We start from the raw sequence: 12,309 nt of genomic DNA, 5'->3' as shown, positions 1-12,309 counted from the left end.
CTCCAGCGTGTCCTGGGTCTTCCCCAAGACCTCCTCCCAGTGGGGCATGCCTGGAACACCTCTCCAGGGAGGCATCCAGGAGGGATCCAGACCAGATGCTCGAGTCACCTCAATTGTCTCCTCTGGATGTGGAGGAAAAGCGGCTCTACTCCGAGCTCTCTCCGGGTGACCGAGCTTCTATCTCTACAGGAGCGTCCAGCCACCCTCCAGAGGAAACTCATTTCAGACGCTTGTAGTCTCCTTCACCGAGCTTGTTTCACCTGGAGTTAGCACGTTTCCATGTTCCTGCTGGCTGCCTGCTTCACGTTACTCTCACCTTTGTGTCACATAAGTTTCAACAACATGGTCGATGGCTAATTTAGAATTTTTTTTAGGCTATTTTAGTATTTCACTAATACTTTAGATAGCTATCAGCTTCAGTGATTTCAGCCGTCAATTTGGGCGTTTTTAGCTCAATTTCAGCATCTTCAGTGACCACATTCAGCTTACAGCATTCACACTAGCATTATCACAGGTGATGCTATATATCTAATTAAAAAACGTGTTACTATTATTTTTTAATGAAAATTACAGAAATTAATTTAAGATTTGACGATGTGTGGCTTTCTGGAAAACCGTAATTGTTTATGATTAGGCTGTGAATGTTACACTACCTCAATAGAAATGAACAAACAAACAAACCTTTATTTACCTTCCTCTGTTGGACTTGTCATCTCTGTTCCGGTTTTCTGTCTTTTAGGTTTCCTCAGCAAACAGGAAGTAGAAATGTCAGAGTAGGCGGAGCTGACAGACGACCCCCCCCAAAACTCTCCACCATAAAGTTTTCTCTCCGTTTTGAGAAAAAAAAATCTTGTTTTACTTTATCAAATTTTGATTCCATTTTTTTTTTCGAGTCATAAGCAGAGAAATACCAGGAAAGAGTTGAAAGTTTTCAGATCAGATCTTAACTTAAGAAGTAGAACCTGAAGTTTGACCTTTGACCTTCAGATTCACCCAGGAAATTCAAACCATAAGAATCTTCACATCAGCAGATTGTTCCTGAACTTCGACGAATAATCTGCTGGTTTCTCTAAACTGACGGAGACTTAAGTGGTGACTCTGTGAATCGAACTGTTGAAGAGAAAACTACAGTAGCCTTTAAAGGACAAAAAGACTGCAGGGAAAAGCTAAAGAAGAATGAAACTGAACCACTTTTGTCCCAAAGTTTAAGGCAAATTAGTGACCTGCTTATATTTTTAGATTTAAGTTGATGCTCATCCAAGGTTTCCATGGTAACGGGAGTTCACCTGAAAGTCATCAGATCCATCAGAAGGAAAGCAGTCAGAGCCAAACAGGAAATGAGGAAAAACGTTGATTTCCAACCAAAAATAAAGAAAAACACCAACAGCTTTTAACTTGAAAGGGTGGAGACCGACTGAACATCAGGAACAGAGGAAACAGAGGTAAAGTTTACCAAAATAAAAGGTTTCTGAAGAGGAAACCAGACGACAAACCAACAGATTCTCCATCAAAGTCAGAAGGACGAACTGATGCGGATCTTTCCTGATCGACTCCTGAACTCTGCAGGATCCAAAAAAGGAACGAAGTTCAAACCAACAGAACCACGACGGCGGTTCGGATTAGAGCTGCCACAAACACTTATTTAAGTAGTCGGCTAATCACAGATTCTTTTTCTGATTAGTCGACAAATCGGGTCAAACTGGAACTGGAACTTAACTTTAACTAAAAACTAGATATACAGCATTACCTGTGATAATGATAGTGTGAATGCTGAAACTGAATTTGGCTGCTGAAGATGCTGAAATTGATAACCAGCTAAATTAGCCTAAAAACCTCCATAAATGTCATAAAAGTCCAAAAAGTTAGCAGAATGCCATAACTTTCAACTCTACGACACTCCGACTCCATATAATGTAAAGTGACGACTAATCGACTATTAAATTATTCGGTTAGTCGACTGATGGTGGCGGCTGTAGTTCTGATAAACCCAAAGTGACTTTATTCCTACAACAGGGAAAGTTTTCACATTCAGAATCTCATCAACCAAATCTGAGCAGAAAGAAACCATCAGACGTTTGTTAAGTTCATTTATTAAATACAATCTGAACTGTAAAAAACCGGCAGGACAAAATTCTGACTGAACATAATTTAGAAAAGTGACGTAAAAAAAATATCCAACAGGTTTAGAAAGTCTGTACAACTATTTACAGGTCAGGAACTGCAGGAACGTCTCAGGAGGCGCCGTTAGGACCCTCCTCCCTCCGGTTCCTTCTGCCAGAACGCATCTGAATGCTGAACTATGCCCCGCCCCCTCACCTGTGACAGGTAAGAGGGGTTCCAACCAGCCGACAGAAACGAGACAGTCGGCGTTAACTTCTGTTTAAAAGCTCAAAGACATTTATTTGGAAATGCACATTTATTGTTTAAATATACAAAAAAACTTAAAGGGGCGGGGCAAAGTGAGCCCCTCCCCCTGAGGCTTTAAAACACACTCAAGTTAAAAAATAACGGAGGGCTGAAGGAGAACGGACCGAGAATCAGATAAAAGCCGACAGAGAAAAGACTGAAGGTGGAAAACAGACGGAGACTCAAACAAGAGGAGGAGCTGCAGCAGCTGGACAGGAGAGGCAGGAGGATGCTCCTCCCTCTCCATGAGGAGGATGCTCCTCCCCCTTTACATGGAGACACACCTCCATGAGGGGGAGGATCCTCACTTCTGGCTGGGATCTGGTTTGTTTCAGTTCCAACTGCAGCCGTGAAGAAGATCGCTGTCTTCACTCGTCTTCATCTCCCAGAATGCACTCTGCCGTAGCTTCAGTTCAGGAAGCGGCGGCATCGGCGAGTGCCGCAGTTGCAGTGCAGCTTGTTGTCTTCGTCCTCGATGGGGAACTTGTAGTCGTAGGTTAGCTCCTCCCCCCGGTAGATCTTCCTCAGGGCGAAGATGACGATGTGCTTGCGGCCGTCCACGTTGATGACGCGGGAGTAGCAGTTGGGCTCGCACGAGTGGTTGATGAAGCGGGCGGCGTTGCCTTGCATGGTGGCGTCCACCACGTCAAAGTCGTCGATGCGGAACATGTAACAGCCGATGCCCTGAAGGAGAGACGGAGGAGGAACGGCACCAGGTTACCAGATGGGAATCTAACCTGGAACGGTGCTGAACCAGAAGCTAACCAAACCGGAACGTCAGAGACCAGACGGCAGATCAAACTGGAACATGACCGAGCCGTGACATGACTGGACCAGAACGTTACAGAACTGGAACGTGACCGACTCACCAGACGGGGAACGTCACCGAGCCGGACCGAACATTACAAAACCGGGACGGTACTAAGAAGTTACTGAATCTGAACTTTGGCAATAAATTAGCTCACCTTTCCATCATAAAACTTCTCCCTCTTGTCGGTCAGGACGGCGCGGATGACCGTGCCGGCGTACTCGATCACCATCTCTCCAGCCTCGATGTTCCTCTTGCAGAAAAGTCCGCGGCCGTGGATCAGAGATCTAGAGCACAGAGGTGAACCTTCATCCTCCTCGCCTTCACCTGAACATCCCGCCGTTCCGGACAGACGTACCTGTACACTCCCACCGCCTCCTTGGAGGTCTTCTCCAGGTGTCGGAACCTCATGGCCATGGGCAGCTCAGTGCTGGTGGCTCGCCTGACGGCGGCGGAAGGCAGCAGAGGCCTGGTTACCATGGTGACACATCGTGGTTGACAGAGGAACAGAGCCGGACTAACCTGGAGGCCTTCAGAGGGAATTCATCGTCATCCTCCTCGAACGGGCCGATGAAGTCAGGAAGCTCTCGGTGCTGAGACGCCAGGAAGTTGAACATGTCGAAGGTGGCCTTCCTGATGGAGGGAAGAGGGAGGAGTCAGAGGAGCTTCAGGCCGTCAGCTCACCAGTTTGTGACGTGAAGGAACGCGTCGGCACCGTGAGTAGACTTCCGCCCGCGCGCAGCCGCTGGGATTGACGGGCAGCTCCTCCTCCACGCGGTCGCAGTGGTGGAAACGGAAGCGGTGGCGTTTGCAGTCGGCCGCGCCCTGCAGCTGCTCCAGCAGGAAGAGGACGGCGTCGTGCACCACGCCCAGCACGCGCGGCCCGCTCATCACGCCCAGCGGGAGCTGCTTCAGGTGGAAGGCCGCCCGGGCCTCGAAGACGCCGTCGACCACGGCGCGCCACGCCACTGACAGAAGCAGATCAAACCACAGGAGTCAGAAAAGGGTTCGGTGAGAACATCACTTTGGTCTGAAGCAGGAAGCCTTCAAACTGCAGAGCAGCTGGAAACATCCCAGCTTCCTCGCTCAGATCTGGGACCGCCGGGACCCCTCACCCTCGATGCTGTTGGCCTTCACGCTGAAGCCGTCCTCACTGGTGATCTCGAAGCGCAGGTGAGGCTGGTTCATGTACGTCTTCCGGTGTTTGGACGCAGGAGCGTCCTCCTCAGAGCTGAAGCCTGGACACCAGAGGAGACTCCATCAGAGACGCCTTTACAGAGGAACCTGCAGGACCCACGCCAGCCCCACCTGTACACGGCCCCCACTCAGAGAGGTCTCCATGGCGAGCGCTGATCCACGTGTGGGTCTTGACCTGCGGCTGAGCGCTGCTCGGTTCAGCGGCAGGCGAACTCTCAGCCCGAGAAACCCTGAAGAACAGCAACACGTCTACGACGTCAACGTCTACGACTCAAACTGGAGAAGTTGCATCAGCTGCCATAGTACTAGAGTGAATGGTTCTGGTGGATCTGATGGAAACGTTTGCTACAGATGAAGAAATGTACTGAAAATGCTGAAGAGATTGACATAATGCTAAAGTTGCTAAAGGATTTAAAGTTACATCGATTGCAGAATGTGCAAAAAGAAATCAAAGAATTTCTTGAAAAATTGAAAAAATTGATATATTAAAAATGCATTAAGAGGTATAAACTTAAACTTAGCTCAAAACTTTAGTGAACGTCCAATTAGCTTTAAAAAGAGGACGTTGCTGCTAAGATACCAACTGAGCTCAGAATTAGCCTGAGAGATCACAGTACATGCTAAAATAGCCAGAGTAACACAATGATAAAATATTAGCTTAACTCAAAATTAGCCTTAAAAACCTAAGTAGGATGAAGGTCCTTAACATGCTGAATATCGTCATCATTTTGTAAAAAAGAAAAAAAAAAAAAAAATCATACAAATTTTTTAAAATTGCATAAAATTTCACAATAACAAAAGTAGAATTATGAATTTCCTGAATGTTTTTAACCACATAAATCTCTTCATCTTTAGTGATGGTTCCAGCGGTGAAACGTTTCGGTTCCTAAAGCTGAAATGAGCAGAACATGAACGGATGAACTCCTGACCTGCAGGGAGAAGGAGGAGCCGGCGTCTTCAGTGACCCGCTTTTCTTCTCCTGATCCAGGTTCAGAACTTCCTTAGTGGTGGGCGCTTTCATCCTGATCCCGCCGGTTCTGTTGAAATAAAGACACCAGGTTGGACTCTGCGCTCCACACAACCTGCTGGTTCTGGAGTTTGCAGCATCAGAGTCCAAATGATGCAACAATGATACGAACTTCATTTGCTGAAACGGTTCCGGTACCAAAGCAGAGCTCTAACAGGAAAAACTGATCATCAGGTCGCTGAATTAGAATCTGTTATCAGAACAACAAACTTCTGCTCGCTTTGACGTATTGACTGAAGCTCCACCCACCCTCACAGCCACACCCATCCTTATATAAGCCCGCCCACAATCGCTGGAAGGATAAAATGATTGGCTGGAACTGAACAGCAAAACTGATCAACATCTGAAACGAGGCAAATCCAAGTTTTTACATGAAACAAGTCGGTACCGGTAGTTCTGTATGTCGGTACCGACTTGGCCCAGAGTCTTGGTACCGTCCCCACCGACTGTAAGGTGAGACTGGAGCGTCAGACCTCCTACCTGCTCTCCTGAGGTTCCTCAGAATCTTCCGGATCCTTCAGGAAGTCCATCCGGGCCTTCTTCCTGCTCGCCCTCTCCGTCATGGAGGACACTCTCTTCACCCGGGCCTGCTGCCGGCCGCCGTCGTCCCCGCTCGGCTCAGGTGAGTCCTCTGCAGGTGCAGTCCGGGGGGACAAAAGAATTCTGGAGGTGAGCTGCGGCGTGCTGCTGAGGATGATGGGTTTGGGCCTCGCCGCGTCGCCGTGAGAGACCGCGGTTCTGTTGATTATAACCCGAGCGGCACCGTCTCTCAGAGCAGAGGACGCCGGCTGGAGAAGCGTCTGCGCGGCGAGCGGAGCAGCTGGGGTGGGGGCGCTCTTGATGGGAACCATCCTGTAAATGATCTTCTTCTCGGCGGCGCCGTGGTTGGGCGCTGCAGCGACGGTAACGGCGGGCTGGCTGGGGCCGGTCTTCAGGATGACCCGGGGGACCGAGGCCTGCACGCCGCCGTCTCGGTGGAGGATCTTGGCGATGCTGCTGATTCTTTGGTAGCTGGGGGAGGACGCGGGAAGCTGCTGGAAGGTGTTGGACCGCGGGTCTTTGACCAGAATCTGGCCGTGGCGGTTGACCAGCAGGACCTGGCGTGCCGGAGCCTGAGGCGCCGCCGAGTTGGCCGCTGGGTTTGGTGGGAACTGAGCTTGAGGTTTGGCGTTTTCCAGGCGGACGGCGATGGTTTTGGCTTGAACGGGTAAAGTATTCAACCCGTTGATGACGATGGGGGAGGTGACGGGTCGAGGGACCGAACAGAACGCCGCAGCGGGAGAAGAGGCGGGTCTGCTTGCCAGGGCGGGCTCGGGTCGCCGTGGCAGAGGCAGAATGAGTTTGGGCCTAAAGCAGTCCCTCGGCAGCCCGACGGCGGGGGCGGGCGCCAGCGGCGGTCTGGCCTTCACGCTGAAGGTTTTGATGGGACTCTTCTTGGTCAGAGGCTGTGGGGAGTAATCCGGATCGTTGACGTCATCCTGAAACCCTCCCACGGACTCTCCTGACGAACTGTCGTTGTCTTTTTCCGGGTCGGCGCCGGCCCTCGGCCGCTCCGTGGAAACCTCCTCAGAGGAGACAAAATGACCCGTTTCTGAGGACAGAATCAGGTCGTTCTGGGAGGAGACCTCCTCGTTGTGCAAAGTCAGCTCGCTGTGGGACAACCCCGACTCCAGCAGGTCAGGGGAGGAGGAGCCTTCCTGAAGCTCCGCCTCTGTCTGTGGGACCGTGCTCGGCTTCGACGAGCTAAAGATGGACTCCAGCCGCTTCAGGGCGATGGTTAGCTTTTTTGTGGGCGTGTTCCGACAGGCGGGGCTTCTGACCTGTTCGTCGCTCCCCTCGCCGTCGTCGTCCTCCGACCCGCTGTCCGCCCCGTCCAGCTGGGAGATGGACGGGGCTGCCGGTGCCGGAGCGGAAGAACCGGAGCCTCCGGCGGCGTCGCACACCACCGTCCGTGAAAACTTCAGGTAGCGGGCGGAGTCTTCATCCTCCGAGCCGCCGGCGCCCAGCTCTTTCTGCAAACCGCCGTCCGCCGCCTCTCCTCTGGCGCCAGGAGTCCCGCAGTTCAGCGCCACGTTCTCGGAGAGGAAGGTGTCATCAAACTCCAGCTTGGCGTTCAGCATGGAGGCCACGGCCACCTCGGTGTCGGTGTCGAACACGGTGCACGGCAGCTCCTGCGACATCAGCTGGGCCACCTCCTCCTCCAGGTTGTCGGGGGACAGAGAGATCCCATTGGTCGTTGCCACGGCAGCGTCCTCCGTCTCGGACGAGGCCAGGAAGTCCTGAGGAACCTCTGCAGACACCGGCGTGGTGATCTTAAAGTTCTGCCGTCCTCTGGGGGAGTGCGCGAGCGCCGCCTGACCTGCAGGGAGGCTGGAGCCGGAGCGCGGCGGGGAGCTCCAAACCGGAGATAAGGAGTTCTGTCTGGAGAGAGGAGGAGATGCTGCTCCCACGGTTGACAGTCTTGGGGGGGAGTTGAACAGGCTGCACCTGGGGGGGGCGGCGGGGCGGAGGCTCATGGGGACGGGCGGATCGCTCTCTGTCGGGGAGGAGCTGCAGCGGCTCCGTGAGGAGAGCCGGCGGGGGCGGCGGGTGTCCTCCAGGTCCCGGAGGGTCAGGATGGGGTGAGGTTTCTGAGGAGCCGACCCTGATGGGCGCAGAGAGGAAACGGCGTCAACCAGCAGCTCCAAACAGCCACACAGAAACCGGCGAACCGCCCACTGACCTGGAGATGGGAGGGGGCGGGACGAGCCGCCGGCAGGCCTCCTGGTGTGAGAGTAACCGGGACTTCTGGGTCCAGGCGTGGTGCTGACTTTGGCGTTGGGCGATGGCGTGGTGGACTTTAGCGGGCTGGGGGAGGAGCTTAAACACTCCGGAGACGGCATGTCTGGGAAATCAAGCAGGTTTTAGTATTTGAGTCAGCAAAGTATCATTTCAATGAAGGTCTCCGGTGAAACTCTCAAAGGTTCAGTCAAAGATCGTCTCCATGTAACCGTCTCCAGATGTTAAAGACGGAATGACGACGACTAGATCTGGACTCTGTGAGGAGAACTCTCGGTGATCAATATGACGACATGACTCCACATACATGAGCAAAAAGCAAAACTACTAATACGTTGGTTCCAATCCACTGTAACAGTTGTATTCAAATATAGGTCAAAATAACTTAAATTGACCCCAAATGATCCTCGAGCGTTTGTGTTTCATACTTTAAAATAAAAGTCAATACTGGAAATGTATTTTCATTTTCACAATGTAACTGCATTACTCGTCTCCTAAATGAAATGAAAAATCATTTCTCTGAACAGCTTTTTCTTCTTCAACACCGTTCGTTCTGTAACTTAAATAAATGATAAAGAAAATGGCATTTGAAAGGTCACTTTCAAAAAGGTATACCAAAATTCAATTACAAATGTAAAATTTGAAAATATTTATGGATCAACAGAAATGCTTTTTCAAAATGTAACTGCATCACTTGTCTCTTAAAAAAAATGAAAAAGCAATCCTCCAAACGGCTTTTTCTTTTTTTCCATCAATACTGCTCATTCTGTGACATAATTAAAGGGACAAAGCCAAAGAAGACTTTCTTTTTCACATGTCGCCGTGATACATCATTGTGAGTTAGCAGTTCCAAGGGGCGCACCACGATGACATCACTGCTCGCTCTTCTTCTGCTTTGGTTTGTGCTGTCACCCAATGACGTGCCGTTCTAATTGGCTTAAAAACAAAACGGCAGTTAATTGTGGATGAAAAAATAAATCTTAGCTTTGAGCTTGTTTTTCCCCCTTCCTTCCTTTTTCTCTTTAAGTCAATCAGAAAGGCTAGAATTGTTTTTTCATTTCATTTTTGAGTCAACTGACGCAGCTATATTGTGAAAATGAAAAAGCATTTACTTTATATAATTTAATTTCAAATTAGACATTTCTAATCGAGTTTTGGTACTAATTTACTAGATATTTTTTTGAAAATGAAACATCAAATGCCGTTTTCTTTATCATCTTAATGAAGTTACAGAATGAGCGGTGCTGAAGAAGAAAAACAAAAAGCTGTAATGCAAAAGTATTTCCAGTATTGACTGGGTCGAAAACGCTTCTATACATAGGAGGCGGGAAAAGCGGGTCCATCCGATTGGTTAAATGTGTGAAGGTCTCAACTTCATTAGTTAAATACTACCAGCTTCCACGAGATCGCTTGAGCGTTTGTGTAAGCATTCGTAGCAGTTTGATGGGCCCATCAGGACAGCTTCAGGACCAGACGTGGAATCACCTGTGAAGTCCTGACAGGGACTGTGGACGATGGTGTGGTTCTGCTCTCTGTCCCATCTGAGGTCCTGCTCCTCGCCGGGGAGGGGGGTGCTGACCTCCGTCACCTTGCAGGTGTATTTACAGCGTCTCCGGGGATCGACGGTGCTCCAGTACAACCGGGAACATCTGAGGACAAAAAGCATGAAGATCTAAGCAGGTTTCCGTTTGTTCGTCACTATAAATCACCTTTCACTGATTCAACCTTTTGTGCTTTTGTTTTGGGGTCGTGTTCTGCGTCCTGATTGGTTTGAGATCCTGTCAATCAATCTCTTCCTGTACAGCAGGGGTCCCCAAACTACGGCTCGCGGGCCGAATCCGGCCCTCCTTCACATTTGGCTCGGCCCCCCAACTGTTTTGGCTAAATTATACATTTTTCCAGTTTTTTTGGCTAATTTGGAGTTTAGCTAATATTTCAGCTACATGCTAGCTGTTTAGGCTAGGTTAGAATTTTTTCTGCTAATTTTTCACTATATTTTATCGGATTCAGCATTTTCAGCTATCAGCTTCAGTGTTTTTAGCTTTCAATTTAAGCATCTTCAGCTATCACTCTATTGCAGGTCATGCTATATATCTACTTTTGGAAATGTTTTAGTGAAGATTACAGAAATTACTTTTTTAAAATTTGGCTCCAAGTGGCTTTCTGGAAAACCATAAATCTTTCGGTTTAGGCTGTGATTGCTTCACTTTTTCTGTTAGCCTACAAACCCACCATGACCCCCATCAGAGGAGAAAACAGTTATGTGGCCCCACAAGAGACAGTTTGGGGACCCCCTCTGTACAGAATGCTCTTCAGTCTACAGAAATCTTTGATGGTGATCAGATTTTTGTTCTCATTCTCTATGAAGGTTTAAATGTTGAGTTTTAACAGAGAAAAGTGGATAAAGTGTAGTGAGGAGTTTACTGCCCTAAAACGTCTAAAACGTCCAGGCTTTGCAGGTTTCTGTTGGAAAAGAACCACCACAATGAAACAGGAAGACTGTAAATGTGTTTTCTTTCTTTGTTCTCATCCTTCTGATTGAAGCAGACTAAAGTGTCTGACTGGAAAAGACTGAAAAGGAAGAACTTACTGATATCCCACAGGATACAGCATCCGACCGTTGGAAGATAATTCTGACAGAACTCCCAGTTTCTGAATCTGCAGCGAACCTGCAAATGTTGAGATGAAGACGAGGACTTCAGTAAATCAGGAAAAACACGACGTTCATCTGACAGCATTCATTGGTACCGATGGTCATGGTGATGGTTTCTGGCTCCAGGCCTGTGAGGAACTTCCTCCTGAGATTGATCCCCTCAAAGTCCACATACGCGCGGCGCCGCACTTCAAAGCCCGCCCCCGACACCACCTGGAAGGTGATGTAAAGACGAGAGTGTGTTCTGGCTTCAAAGTATCTACCAGGAGCTGCAGCTCCTTCCAGGTTTGGGTTCTGCGGTACCTTGGTGCTGACCAGCTCCCGGTGCATGCAGCAGTACACCTTCCTGTCCTCCTGGAACACGCAGTTTTCAGCGCGAGCGCACATGAAGTGGAAGTTACTCTGGCAGGTGGCGAGGCAGCAGCCCACCGTGGCTCCCGACTGCCCACAGCGGTCACAGCGCTGGACGAGAAGACGGGTCAGAACCGCGCTGAAGGTCCGAGCTGAGGATGCATGATGTGATTCTTACCAAATGGCGCCCCCTGGAGACCGCACTGTGCACCTGCAGCAGCGCGCCGTTCTGCTCGTAGACCTCTGCAGACCACAGGCAGCAGTTGACGTGCGCCCACTCGTTCTGACCCAGGTACAGCAGCCGGCCCGCGTCCTGTCCGGGTCAAAGACACGCAACCCGTCAACAAGCTGGAAAAACGGCTGGTTATGACAGAACGACTCCAAACAACCGTCCGGATGCAGAAACATCACCAGAGCGGACTCCAACGGGCCAAACAGAACCAGAGGATTCTCCTGAAAGAGTTCTGGAAAAGTCTCTGCAGATCCAGACCAGAATCTGCTTCAGGTTTCTGTTTTCATTCTGATCCTACAGCATTTCTACGGTAGAGTGTGACGGTCAGGCGTCATCACTGCATTGTCCTTATATGGGCATCCCGTTCCTATGGTAACCTGATGATGATGTTACGATTCTTCAAGAATCCGTAGATAACAGATTCAGATTCAGACAAAACTGAGTTTTAGAGCCTTAAAGGGTTCAAAATAAACATTCTAAATCTACAATTTTGTGTTTGATTTCAGATCATGACTATTTGCAGATAACAAGTGTCTGGATTATATACTGTAAATTAAAAAAAAAGCAATTAACCGCAATTTTTTCCCCCAGATTTTTGATTGATTAGTTCATTTTTTGTATTGATTCTCGGCCCCATAATTGACTAAACTTCATTCTCATATTCTCCTTTTATTGTGATGTGCACTAGGAAAATACTTCACCATAACCAAATACAACGTTGCTGTTCTGCCATTTAACAGAAATAGAACTGTGAAACCCAACATCAACTTTTAGTTCTCTCTGCTCACAATAACCCAAATATTTGTTTATTGATTTAAACATACTTTAGAATAAAACAACATTTTCCAAGGTAAAAC

The 12,309-nt window shown here is 49.1% G+C and overlaps 1 protein-coding gene across 1 annotated transcript in view; it reads right to left on the bottom strand.

Annotated features, from left to right (window-relative positions):
• Window positions 1-2,074: 2,074 nt before the first annotated feature.
• kmt2ba (lysine (K)-specific methyltransferase 2Ba) overlaps window positions 2,075-12,309 on the bottom strand; it is a 36,188-nt gene continuing 25,953 nt past the window's right edge. Inside the window, exons 22-36 of the mRNA XM_024298248.2 lie at window positions 11,399-11,533; window positions 11,173-11,331; window positions 10,965-11,082; window positions 10,807-10,885; window positions 9,702-9,865; window positions 8,161-8,322; window positions 5,919-8,082; window positions 5,341-5,448; window positions 4,523-4,641; window positions 4,330-4,452; window positions 3,930-4,182; window positions 3,737-3,847; window positions 3,573-3,656; window positions 3,372-3,501; window positions 2,075-3,090 (exon numbers count right to left, since the gene is read on the bottom strand). Coding sequence (XP_024154016.1) covers window positions 2,815-3,090; window positions 3,372-3,501; window positions 3,573-3,656; window positions 3,737-3,847; window positions 3,930-4,182; window positions 4,330-4,452; window positions 4,523-4,641; window positions 5,341-5,448; window positions 5,919-8,082; window positions 8,161-8,322; window positions 9,702-9,865; window positions 10,807-10,885; window positions 10,965-11,082; window positions 11,173-11,331; window positions 11,399-11,533 — 4,185 coding nt within the window. The 3' untranslated portion in view covers window positions 2,075-2,814. The remainder of the gene's footprint in view (window positions 3,091-3,371; window positions 3,502-3,572; window positions 3,657-3,736; window positions 3,848-3,929; window positions 4,183-4,329; window positions 4,453-4,522; window positions 4,642-5,340; window positions 5,449-5,918; window positions 8,083-8,160; window positions 8,323-9,701; window positions 9,866-10,806; window positions 10,886-10,964; window positions 11,083-11,172; window positions 11,332-11,398; window positions 11,534-12,309) is intronic.

This window comes from Oryzias melastigma, linkage group LG11, assembly GCF_002922805.2.
Source record: "Oryzias melastigma strain HK-1 linkage group LG11, ASM292280v2, whole genome shotgun sequence".
In the NCBI taxonomy this organism is placed as follows: domain Eukaryota; kingdom Metazoa; phylum Chordata; class Actinopteri; order Beloniformes; family Adrianichthyidae; genus Oryzias; species Oryzias melastigma.
The sequence above is the reverse complement of the archived record's forward strand: the minus strand, read 5'-3'. Positions and strand labels throughout refer to the sequence as shown.